Here is a 13386-nt window from a genome sequence, read left to right on the forward strand (position 1 = left end):
GAGCAGATTGTAAGATCAATTGCAAAATATGAATGGGTAGGCATATGGAAGAAAGTATTGAGTTTATTATTTAAAAGGGAGAGGTTATTATTATCAAGAATTCTTTCAATGATTCGACCTCGTCTATTAGTGTTGGCACTATCCCATAGAGTATTGTGACCATTCAAGTCACCCATCAAAGTATGGGTTCAGGCAGTTGCGAGATAAGGTTATCAGCATCATCATAACTCAGCACTTGGTGGTAAATAAATTGAACATACTGTAATAAGAAATCCCATGGAGAAGTGAATCGCTATTGCTTCCAGAGAAGTATTAAGTTGGATCCGATGGAAAGGAATATGACTGCCCACTAGGAATAGCTACTCCTCCATGAGCAGGATCACCTCCAGTTCTATCCTTGCATAAAACAGTGAAATTCCCAAAGGTAGAAATTCCTCATTGGGTCTTAAGTATGTTTCCTGCAGACAGAAACAGAAAGGTTTGTGTTTCTGCAACAAAATCTTAATATCATCGATATTCTGGTGAAATCCACAAAAGTTCCATTGTACAAATTTTCCTATTGTTTTGGTTTTATAGACTTGTTTGGTTTTTGGGAGGTTGAGGGCTTACCTTTGTCATATTTATATTTATCAATTGTTTTGGGGAAGTATGGACGGCCAGTGTCCATCTCTTCCTCTAGTAGAGTATTAAATATGTCTGATGTGTTAGGGTCAGTTAGTAAGTTTAGTTATCTTTCACTGGGTACTGAAATATCCATTTTTTCTGTGGGAGTATCTGGTGGTTTATCTTTAAGTGATATCTTTCCATAATTTTTTTGACAAGTGAGTTTTCATCGAGTGGGATAATTTTTGGAGTTGTCTATGGAGTAAGGCAACAATAGCTCATGTGATTGATGTGCTCAAACAGAGAAGTACTTGTGATCATAACGTGCAAGTATGGTGAAATTATCAGATGATGGAACAGACATACAAGTTTGAGTTGCTACTGTCACTTTCTTAATTGTTACCTTCTCAGCATAAGAGGATCTCAGAGCAGGTGTGATAGTGGCTAGCTTTTTTGCATCCTGGCATGTTATGTTTCGCTCTGTTTTCATTCTTTGTATTTCTTTTTCATCTTTCCATTTCTGACATGTATGAGAGTAAGCTGGATGATCTCCCTGATAGTTGACACATTTAGCTTTTTTTGCACAGCAAGTTTTGTTATTATGCTCTTTACTACCACATTGAGCACAGGTAGTAGAACCACGACAGGCAGTTTGGGCATGTCCATATCTCTGACATTTAAAGCATCTCAGTGGGTTAGGGTACATTCAAAGAGGACAGCTGAGATACCCTGTTTTTACAGATGTTGGAGGCTTAGGTGTATCAAAAGTAAGGATGATGTTCTTGGTTGGAACTAGGCGACCATCCCTACGTATCAGGATGCACCTAACGCCTGTCACTCCTTGATCTTTAAGTTCTGAACATATCTCCTCATCAGGAACATCAAGGAGATCCCATTCTGATATCACTGCTCTACAGGAGTTAAGTGTTTTATGAGGTGCTATTGTAATTTCTATTCCACCCATTGTTGTTGCTCTCAGTAGTTTCTCAGAATGTTGCTGACACAATGTTTCCACAAGGACATCACCAGAACGCAATTTCTTAACAGTTTTGGGTAATCCTGCCAGTAATAAACCTTTTTGAATAAAGAAGGGTGACATTTTTCCTATTGGTTTTTCACCTGTAGCATGAATGATTAAAAATGTTGGTACATTTATGTTAGCATCGTATCTCTTTTGTTTCTTATTTCTGTTTTCATATGCTGTATCAACGGTATCAGTACTTGGTTGGGACTTTGTTAGGACCCCCTAGAACATTTGAGGATGAAGGATTCATGCTCAAGAAGTTTTTGGTTCGGCACCAGAGCTCCCCACCCACCATGGAGCTACACATGGATGCTATATCGGCACTACAGCAAGCCTAGGATCACGACCCCGGACCATAGGGTGAGAGCCTTACTGCAACACCGTTGACCCTTGCAGGCAAGCCCACTAGCCAATTGTTCCTGGCATGCCTCTGCATTAATCCTGTGAGAATGCAGAAAGTGATGTTGCAAGAGATGAATGTTCTGCAGAGAACAATGTCATGTGTACTACTAAGGACCACCCATCTTGCCGGAGCAGGGGCCAAAGTAGTATAAGACTACCAGGATCCCCCTTTCCAGATGTCCACGTGTCGCACCACACGGCAAACAAGGTGGCAGGGCGTTGGATCCCAGTGATTGTGGTTTTGAAAAAAGGATAGTGAAACAGACTCAGGAGAAGTAGAGCGAAGAATACGGGAAGAAAAGCAAAGAAAAAGAGGAGGAATGAAAAGGGCCAGTACCATCACCGGGAGGTGATGGTATTGGCCCTCAACCACAAACAGGTGCCCCACATGGAGGAGGCTGTGTTAGGATGCAACTGCTTGTGAGGGCTGTAAAGGCATGCCTCTGCATTAATCCTGTGAGAATGCAGAAAGTGATGTTGCAAGAGATGAATGTTCTGCAGAGAACAATGTCATGTGTACTACTAAATGGTGACCTAGAGGGGGTTAGAGACTATGACTCTACTGGAAGTTTCCAGTAGAGTCGTTCTACTGGACACTTCTTAACATCACAACTTGTGCAGAAGATAAAATCAAAGGCACTTCTCAGGCAGTACGTGAACAATAGACAGAGATATCCTCTTGATGATGATGGTGATGATGAAAAGATATTCTCTTCATCATCACCATTATCATCAAATTCTTGACATGTACCCTCAAGGGGTGTTCAGGATATTATGATAGCACTACATGAAGAACTTACATCATTACTTACTTCCTATCAACAATTTTCTTCCAAATCAATCTGTTAAGACTCCAACATTATCAGATATTATATTTCTTTACCTTGGATTATGGGATACTAAAGCAATGAATCTGAAGTCATTAGCTTCTATATATACAAGCAGCCCTAGTCCTGATTAAATTTCAGGTGCAAACTTTGTTTGCTTACACTTGGATAAGCTTTTAAACCAAGTATATAATTTCTTGGTATCTTTAATTTATAGTAAATTTATAGTATAACCAAGTGGAAAAACTTCCAACAACTATTATATTTCTGACTTTTAAGGTACTTTTTATTGTATCAATCCACTTATATCTTGGTCTTCCTTCTGGATATTTTTCCTGCCCAACCTGGCAGAGAACACTTCTTCTGCTAATTTTTCCTCTCCCATTCTATTTAAGTGACCATACCACCTGAGATTAACTTTGCTAACAATGTCAAGTTCTTTCCAAATATCCTTGTTTTTAATATGATATTGCCACTGATGCCATCTGTTCATACCCCTAATCTTTCTCAGGACTCTCATATCTGTGGTCTCTAGTCTTTGGTGAAGTGTTTTATTTCTAAACCAGCTCTTAGATCCATAAGTTAAAATTGGTTTGAACACTGTCTTGTATGTATACTGTTAATTTACTATTTTGACTAACTTCTCTCTTGTTCCATATAAATTTATTCAGTTGACTTCCTACCAGCATGGTTGATTCTGTTGTCTATTTCCATATTTAAATTACTATCTTCACTAAAAATTGTGCCTAAGTAGCCGAAATGTTTTGCTTGTTCTGTAAATTCTCAATTCAAGATGTAGTAGATAATTTTCAATGTCCCTGTTTATTTTCATTGTATTTGTCTTGTTATTGCTGATTTTCATACCAAATTTAGTACAACAGTTATTTAAATTAGTCAGGGAATCTTGCAGACTTGTACTGGATTTATTTAAAAGTATAACACCATCTACATAAAGAGCGGAGATTAACATCTCCAATTTTGATATCAAGTTTAATATTATTTTCCTTAATAAAGTGATTCATATAGATAATGAATAACAGAGCGGATAATGTACATCCCTGTCTGATATCAGATTTAATAAAGACTAAGTATTGCTTGATATAATGCCTCATTGACACATATAACTTTAATGTTTTGAATAGCTTTTCTCTTGGCACCTTGTAATATGCCTTTTGCAGATGTACAAAACTTAAATACAGATTTTTGTTATATTCCCACGATTTCCCAACTATTTATCGTAAAGTGAAAATCTGATCTTGACAGTCTCTATTTGTCCTGAATCCAGCTTGTTCTTCACCAAGCTTCACTTCCACAATCATTCTCAACTGCTTCTTAAGTATACTTGCATAAATCTTACAATACTCAGTAAGGAAATATCTTTGTAATTCTCACATTCAGTTTTATTTCCCTTTTTATATATGGGTACTATGAGAGCTCTACTCCAAACATTCAGTGCAGCCACTGCAAGACTTTTATACCTCTATACTTGAGTATTTCTGGTCGAATATCATCTACACCAGCTGCCTTCCACATTTCAGGCTTTTGATCGCTTTTTCTACTTCAAGTATGGATATGTATACATGATTGCATGCCTGTTGAGTGTTTTATACCATTGCTTGTTTCATTTAACAATTTTTCGAAGTAATTACTCCATATAAAAAAGGATATCTTTTTCTCCAGTTTTCATGTCACCCTTATCATCTCTAATTCCTTCTAAAGCACTCTTTCCTCCATTTCTGAGCTTTTTCAACTGCTTCCAGAATATTTTGCCATCTTCCTGAATAAATATCAGGAAGATGGCAAAATATCATAAGAACATAGAAATGACATGTTCTTAAAAAAGTCTTCACGTGACTTTTGTTTAGCTTTCTAACATTTGTCTCTGTATTCTCTAAAAGCACAAGCTGACTTATTTGCCAGGAACTTTCGATATGCTTTCTTCTTTTCCGTCATTGCCTCTTTAACTTCCTATGTCAGCCATTAAGTTCTGATTTTTCTATCCTTGCAGACAACCTCACCACATACCTCTCTGGCTGAATCAATTAAATGTTTTCTTCAGGATTTTCCACTGAATTTCCAAAGTTTGGTTCCTGTTCTCAAACTCTTTCATTTTTTCTTTAATAATGTTTGTGTATTTTAGTCTACAGTTCTGAGAGCTGCTCAACTTTTATTCACTTTAAAACTTTCTTACATGTTTTTCTTTTCAAAATGAAATTCAATTTTATCCTGTTCAAGACTAAATACTGATCACTTCCAATTTCAAATGCCCTGTGCACTCTAGTGTCCTGTTCAGTGAGAAAACATCACATCAAGAATGACATAGTCAATGAGACTTTTCTTGCCTCTTCTCTCCATGTGAATTTGTACACATTTTTATGTTGGAACATTGTGTTAGTAATAACCAGTCAATGTCCTGAGCAGAAATACAACAGGTATTTGCCATTATTATTATTATTAGCTTTGCTCTTTTCTCCAAATTTTCCCAAAATATTTTTGTATGTCTGACAATCATTTCCAACTTTGCTAATTTAGATCCCAAACAAGGACCAATGTTTCATTTTTCATTGTGTGAGTTGCTTTCTATAAAGCCGATAAAAATTCCTTCATAGTGGAGGAATTTTTTGTGGTTAAGCCAATAAGAATACAATTTGGTTGGCTAAATCCCTTAGTAGAACCTTCTGTGGGACCATAGGCACAAATAAGTCTCATTGTTCAGTTCTCCATTCTCATATTTGTCCATATCACTCTACTTTAGACTGCCTGCCATTCAAGAATATTAGCCTCATATTTAGTATTAAATATTATAGCTACTCCTTCTTTCCCCTGATTGTTATTGCCTGAATATAATATTTTGTATTTATTGCTTAGAAAGATCTCACTAGTTTTTTTTTTTTTTTTGTTTCATTCGTCCCTAATATGTCGATCTGGTACAACAGAGGCCTTGTTTAACCAGGTGATGTCCCATCCAGCATAAATTCTGTCATGTTGTACCATCATTTTACTTGTGGTTTAAGCCAATAAGAATACAATTTGGTTGGCTATATCCCAAATTGCCAGCCTATCTTCGTATCCAGGTAGATACTTTAGAGGCTGCACCTTGAGAAGGTGAAGATTGGACATTAGGTCAGAAGCCCTGGTCGGTTCTCCTTATTCCTGAAAGACTATGTGGAAGTCTCCTCTCAGTTATACAGCTTTCATCCTTAAACATTCTATTATCCTATTGATAGATAAAATAATTTACACTATTGAAGAGTTGTTTAATTGCCAAAAAAACAATTGGGGTATATGTTTGCACAGCAAGTGCAACCATCTAGTAATTCAGATTCAGAGAGGTCATTATTCTGCATCAGTGATGATTTGGTGGGAGGTGATGTATCAGTAAGTATACAAGTTGCATTTTTGTGACAACGTGGTCAAAACCTCTGCAAAGTGTATCAAGACACTATAGACACCATTGGAAATTTGGCTGGTGAACAACACGTTTCACAGTAGGCAGTGGATCTTCCAACAAGACTCAGTACCAGACCGCATCGCCATCTGACTGGCTGTCTGTAAGTCCCAATCTGAATCTGTTGGACTTCAAACTGTGGTCAGAGTTTTAGAACTTGCAAGAAACGCCACTCCAGCATTTCCAGCCTGAAGGTGGATTTAAGAGTGAGCAGTGGCAGCATTTCTATTGGATGTGGTACATGCCAGCATCAATGTGTGGCCTCACAGACTTCGGGCATGCATGAAGGCAAAAGGGGGACATTTTGAACATTGAGTGCTGCTATTCACTGTATGCATGTGGTTTGTATGTGCTGAAAGCTGTAAATGGTTTACTGACAGATTAAAGGTTTATGCACTATTCAAGTTGTAACAGTATTTATGGCTATACTAGGTAGCTGAAATGTTTAATTTATTATATAGGTTCTCCATTCATGATGCACTTGATGTTTTCCATGTTTCTGCTTATTATATTGGCCAGCATGGCTGGCTGAGTGGTTAGCATATCTGCTCTCCAGCCAAAGGGCTGCGAGTTCAAATCCCACCCATGGGCATGGATGTTTGTGATTGTCTGTGGAAATAGTAGTGGTGGTGGTCAGCAGTAGGTGGTGCTGGTGTAGTTGCAGTCAGTTGGTGGAGACAGAGTTGTAGAGCAGGTGCCCTCCCTTGATGAGTCTTTGGACTCCCTGGAGGTGTCAAATAATAACAACAATAATAATAATAATCTGTCTTTTTATTGATGATTTTCATACCCAAATTTATTAAAAGCTATTCATTTCAGTTACGAAATCTGCATAGTTGTACTGGTTTATTTAGGACTATAACATCATCATCATAAAGTAGAATTACAATTAACTCCAATTTTGATATCAGGTTCAATGCCACTTCCCTTCATAACATGATCCATACAGATGAATAATAATGGAGATAATATACACTCTTGTCTCACACCTAATTTAATCTCAAATCATCTTCCTATACTTCCTTCAATTCTAACTGCTGACTTACAACTCTAATATAGACTATGTACAATTACACCCCGAGTTACGTAAGTCAAATTTAGTGGGGTTAGTATTTTCTTCGGAATGCCTCCAACTGAATAAGGTCATCATTAGTTAGTTCTTCATCGTGACTAAAAAAATAAGCTCGTTAATGTCTCCGTTATCCACTTCCAGCTCTAATTGCTGTGCCAGTTGCGCATGCGCGTGCACACACACACACACATCTCCGTCGCCTGGTGTAATTCTTGTTTCAACTCAGCATCCGTATCAGTCATTGTTTGCTCTTTTAAGTTCTTATATAAGGACATAGCCTTCTTCTGGATAATCAGTAAACTTAACGACATCTGCTTCTGTGTCAGATCATTGATCCAGTGAGACAATAATTTCTCCATCTCTGATATTGGGCCCAGCCTCTTCTTGGTAATAATAGTGCCCTTCAACGCTACCACACCTTTCATGCTTTCAACAATGCGAACTTTATCCTTCACTATTGTATTCAGTGCTGAAATAGGTCGATTTATTTCTCGAGCTATTATTGATAGAATTTTCCCGCTTCATACATACAAATTATTTTCAACTTTTCTTCAGAAGTAATTGCAGACCTTTGTTTTTTAGATTTATTACCAGCACATTCGGTTTTGCATTTGCATTCCATTTTAAGGGTAAAAAGCAATGAAACTAGCAGTGATAACAAGTGACTGAACTACCACGCAAGGCATCTACTGCTGTGTTGCAATAAGGCTGTCAAAGACGCAACTGCGCAAAGCCGCAAACGTGTTCATACGTGCTATTAGATTTATTATGTAGCTGCAAATTTACGTAAGTTGCATGTTACATAACTGTACTTCTTGATACAGGATCCCTACTGGCATGATATAATCTTAGCATTTTGAACAGCTTTTCTCTTGGTATCTTGTGATATGTCTTTTTTTTTTTTCAGATATACAAAACTCAAATACAAATCTATTTAATATTCTCACAATTTCTCAACTATTTGTCTTAAAGTTAAAATCTGCTCCCGACATTTTCAAATTCGGCATGATCTCAGCTTGTTCTTCAAGTTTTCCCTTTCACAATTGTTTTAGTCTTTTAGCAGTGCTTGCATAAATCTCATCAGAAACAGTTAGTAAGGAAATTCCTTTGTGATTTTGATATTCAGTCTTATTTCCCTTTTTGTAGATGTGTGCTATAAGAGCTTTACTCCAATCATCTGAAATTGACCAAGCCTTCAGAACTATGCAGTGTAAAAACTGTAAAACTTTTATATCTTTATATTTGAGCATTTCTGGTCAAATATCATCTACTCCAGCTGCCTTTTCTCTCATTTCGTGTTTTTGATAGCTTTTTCTATCTAAAGTATTGATATGTATTCCTGACCAAAATCCTCTTGAATATTTTCTACCATTATGCTCTCATTGCTTGTTTCATTTAGCATTCCTTTATCTTCACTTTTCATGTCATATTTATCATTTCTGGCTTTTTTGAAATACTCTTTCCTCAATTTATAAGCATTTCCATAACTTCCTGAATATTCTGTCAACTTCTGGATATTTATTTTCTATGTTCTTATCAAAGTCTTCTAATGACTTGTTTATCTACTTTCACACAATGCTTCACTTTCTTAAATTTTTCTCTGTGTTCTTTTAGAGCATAAGCTGACTTACTTGATATATGAAACTTTTGATATGATATCTTTTCTAGGAGACTGAAATCTTTAACTTTCTGAGCTCACCATCTATTTCTGATTTTTTTATTCCTGCATATAGGTTTGCATGCATCCTTGGCTGATTCAGTTAACTTTTCAAATTCTTGTATAATGTTTAATCTTGAATAAAATGTCTACAATTAATCTATTTCAAGTAAAAAAAAATAAAAAAATAAAGCCTAATTAATCATATAATGAATTCTATGAAAATATGTTTGTAATTTGTTAGTTTAAGCTATTTTTGCACCATACTGTCAACGGCTTTATTATGATGAAGCAAGCAATGGAACACTGATGATATATTGTTTATGGAATCAAAATAAAACTGTGATGTACTACCAAGAAAATGTGTGATGTTTTTTAATTCACTGAGAAATTTCACTAACCTTCCAAGCTTCTTCCCAAACTTTTCTTACTAACTGTTCAGCCTGCTCAGCTTCTTCTAAAACTTTACGAACCAAATGTTCAGCTTGTTCTGCTGCTCTTGCAGAAAGGGACATATCACAACTGATGTCCAAGTCATCATCATCTCTTATCTAAAGAGAAAAGAAAGCAGTGTATATAAAGATGCAAGCACCAATATACATCTATTCAAAAATGTAAAAAAAGCAGCATGTAACCAATAAAATATTTCTACATATTTTTGCAATAAAATATTTTAAATTTTACAGATTTATTACTAATAATAGTACTTTTCTTTATATTATGGCAACCTGATAATGTTACAAAAATAGCATAATTAATGCAACAAAGGATTTCTTAGTGGAGAGAGCTGAAAGTAAGTATGAGATTTCATTGCTAAATAAGTATACACAGTGTGTACTGTCTATACTTATGAAGGTACATTGTGTATAGAATGTACCATTGTAAATTCTCTATAACAAGCAATTTATTTCAAATACTTTACTCTGATGAAGCTAGTAAATAAACTATCCAACCAGTTTAAAATTATTTAGTACTGACTTTTAACAAATAAAAAAAAAAGGAAATTTTTTGCATAACATCTTGACAAAAACAAGTTTTGTCAAGATGTTACAAGAAGATGGAAAACTAGCATTTTATGCAGCTTTATTTATTTATTTTGGTAAATACTGGCTATCAATAAGAAAAGAAAGGGTTAGACTTTGTTACAAAATATGAGAAAAACATGTGAAGAAATACCTGTTAAAAAACAAAAGTGAAAGTTATGTTCTTCAGGACAATCCAAAGTACAGGTTTAGCATGAGTAGACTAAACAAGAGCCTTCAGTAAATCTAATAATAAAGGAAACAAGATTTCTTAGAAGACATAGAAAAAATCATAAAGACAACTGTACTATAATTTATTCCTAAAACATTATGTCTCTCCATGAAAGGTGTAAAAACCTTATCACAGACTAGTATTTTCTGTGGTATGTTTAAACACAGAAAAGAAACTTTAATATCAGATTTACTGAAGGGTCTTGATTAGTCTACTCACACTAAATCTGTAAACAATTCAATCATAGTGCTGTACAATCTGTACTTTACACTGAAGTATGAGTGCCATATGAATGGAGAAACCGTGCACTGCCATGACTTCTGCATACTTGTATGTTTTTAAGGAATTCCAGCTTCAGGTCATGACAATATAAAGTAAAATGCTCTTATACTATGAGATTCCAGGTAAGCATATTTGCTTTCAACTTTATTTACGCATGTGTGTGTGTATACACCATTTGGAAGGAAGTCAATGGACACCATAGTGTGAGAAACAAACACCCACGATGTCCACTTTAATAAGATGCAGGACCACCTTTCGTGCAATTGCAATCAATGGGAATTTTGGACAATTCTTCTTGTAGGCATGTAATGAGGTCCTGAATTGTTGTAGGATGGATGTCCCTTGACCTCACCCAATATGCCAGTTCATCCCACAGATGTTTAATAGGGTTGAAATCACTGTGGAGGCCAGTCAAGCGTGGTGATATGTGCACAAACCACACAGTTACAGCAGCAGCCTTATGACATGGTGCATTGTATTGTTGAAAGAAATAATGGTCAGTTCTGTAAATGCTTCCACAAAGTAGGAAGCACTGCATTGTCCAGAATGTTTGGATACATACTTCTTGGAGTTCAATGTTCGTGGCATCACAAACAGAAGCCAAACCAGGAAAAGCAGGACCATATCATCACACTGTCACCTCTGATTTTTACAGTTGGGGGTTATGCACTGTGGTAAGAGTTTCACTGGGCATCCATCTGCTTGGTAAAGGGTGTAGAATGATTCTTCACTCCAAACACAGATTTCCAACCTTCTATGTCCCATTGTGCATGTTTTTTGTACCGCTGAAGATGATGCTGCATGCTGGTTCTGTAATGTGGGACTTGCATATTGTGGTTCTACCATGGAAGCCCATGTTGTGAGCCTTGGTTCTGAACGTTTTTGTGTGGATTCATGTTCTAGTCGATGCCACAAACTCCACATTCAATGTGTCAGCAGACGAATGGCGGTTTTGTTTTTACATATTATCCTTAGTAGCACCTTACAGTCATGTTCAGTGAGTGTGTGTGGTGGGTCATCCACTGCAGGTAGGTAAGTAGCACTTGCAGTTGACTTCTGGCATGTCCATCTCAGTATGGTATCACTGATTGGTGATCTGGGATGGCCCAATTTGTCAACAAATTGGTCAACTTTGGATAGGCCTGCAACATGGCATCTTATCACAACATCTCTTTCAAACTCCACCAGTTCCCTTCTCACAGCGATTTCATCTGGAACACAGTTGCACTGATGTGGGAGCATCATATTCCTCCAATTTATACTTGCTACAAACATGACTCACTACATGGCATGATGAACCTTGCCCATGGGGGTGTCCACTGACTTCTACAAGCAGTGTATATACAGTAGATTTTGGTTAACTGGATCTAGACCATTTTGGCCCAATTAAGCAGTTAGCCCAATTATGCAAAGCTTCATGTTAATAGTTAAAAATATACAAAAAGACCTAACATTTTGCTGAGCAACAAATAAATTATTCAAATTGATTACAATAGCAAAATATGCATATATATTTAAATTTTCCTCATTGTCAATATCAACAGAGACCTATTGTCCTTCAATGTAATCCTATTAAAACATAATACGTAACAGAATAGCAAATAATTGATATTTCAACATTTAATTTATATAACTTGAAATTAATATCATGCCTACATTTCCATCGAGACAACCATCTGTTGCTTTAAAATCATCGTAATCCAGCTTTTTAGCTGGATTACAATGATTTTAAAGATCTTGACTTCTTTATTAACACTAAACTACTATAGCACACTTCTCATCCATTTATAATGGAGAACCACTGATTTAGAATGTCCTCAACATCAGGATCCTTACACTTCGTGCTTCTGTTTTTAGGATGCTTCCTGTTTTCCATGGCAAGTCCATTCTTTTCACAGTATACCTTGCTGCTGTATCAAGCATACAATTATAGATTTTGGTACTCCAGTGATCTTCACCAGATGATCTAGAATTGAGCAAATGGCCTCTCATTGTTTCTAGTAAGGTAATTTTTTTAGCTAGTGGCAAATATTTTTGTGGAATCTTTGTAATGGTTTAAAATTTTATAAAATTAAAAACAACATTATCAAAAAACAAAGCATTGAAAAATCTCTACACTTTTCTCATTAGGTGTTGGCTCAGTATGAAAGATGACACAAGTGTATTTAAATAATGTTATTTAGAAACTGTCCCCCCCCCCCTTAGAAAGTACTATGCTGTATAAGTTGAATTGGTGAGAGGATGATGAGTCATTTGTCACTTAAAACATGTGGAGGAACAAAGCTGATGAGTCATTTTTAAGCTGTGGTTTGGCACAGTAAGACCTCTGCACGTGTCAATAAGCCTTAAACCAACTAACCATGTACAAGTGATCACCTCTGAGGGATAATCTTGAGTGCCATATCTTCTGTCTCAAAAGAGAAAAGAATTAACCAGATTCTACTGTATGTGTGTATACTGCTCAAAACAATTAGGGAATATTTTGGTTTTCTTGTAAATTATAAAGTTATAAAAATAATTTACGAATGTAACACATTTATTTTAAAATATTCTTAATATACAACAGTGTAGAACATGAAATCATGTTAAGACTTGTCGAAACGTGTCTTAGTTGTATTAGCATTGGGGGATATAAAAGCTCGGCTTGTTGCGCTCACTTCCACAGTGCATAATTATCACTTCAATTGTAACTTGTGTCACCTACCAACCCATTATTTTTTAAAAAATGGTAGAGCAATATGATATCCTGGAATCCATGGCTTGGAGAGCCATTGGTCGATTAGAAGCTGGATAAACACAGCAAGGTGTCGCTCAAGC

General features: G+C 36.1%; 1 protein-coding gene across 5 annotated transcripts in view; it reads right to left on the reverse strand.

Moving 5' to 3' along the window:
- AdipoR (adiponectin receptor) overlaps positions 1 to 13386 on the reverse strand; it is a 240534-nt gene that overhangs the window by 64606 nt on the left and 162542 nt on the right. For 4 of the 5 annotated variants that reach the window (XM_090390983.1, XM_090390982.1, XM_090390984.1 and 1 more), the window contains one exon: positions 9435 to 9584. In XM_090390983.1, the coding sequence (XP_090247109.1) occupies positions 9435 to 9584 (150 nt within the window). Of the gene's footprint in view, positions 1 to 9434; positions 9585 to 10209; positions 10302 to 13386 lie in introns of all 5 variants that reach the window. The other variant, XM_090390991.1, reaches the window with a different exon arrangement.

Source organism: Typopeltis vanoorti, chromosome 1, assembly GCF_054136105.1.
Source record: "Typopeltis vanoorti isolate ZY-2024b chromosome 1, IOZ_Tvanoo_1.0, whole genome shotgun sequence".
In the NCBI taxonomy this organism is placed as follows: domain Eukaryota; kingdom Metazoa; phylum Arthropoda; class Arachnida; order Uropygi; family Thelyphonidae; genus Typopeltis; species Typopeltis vanoorti.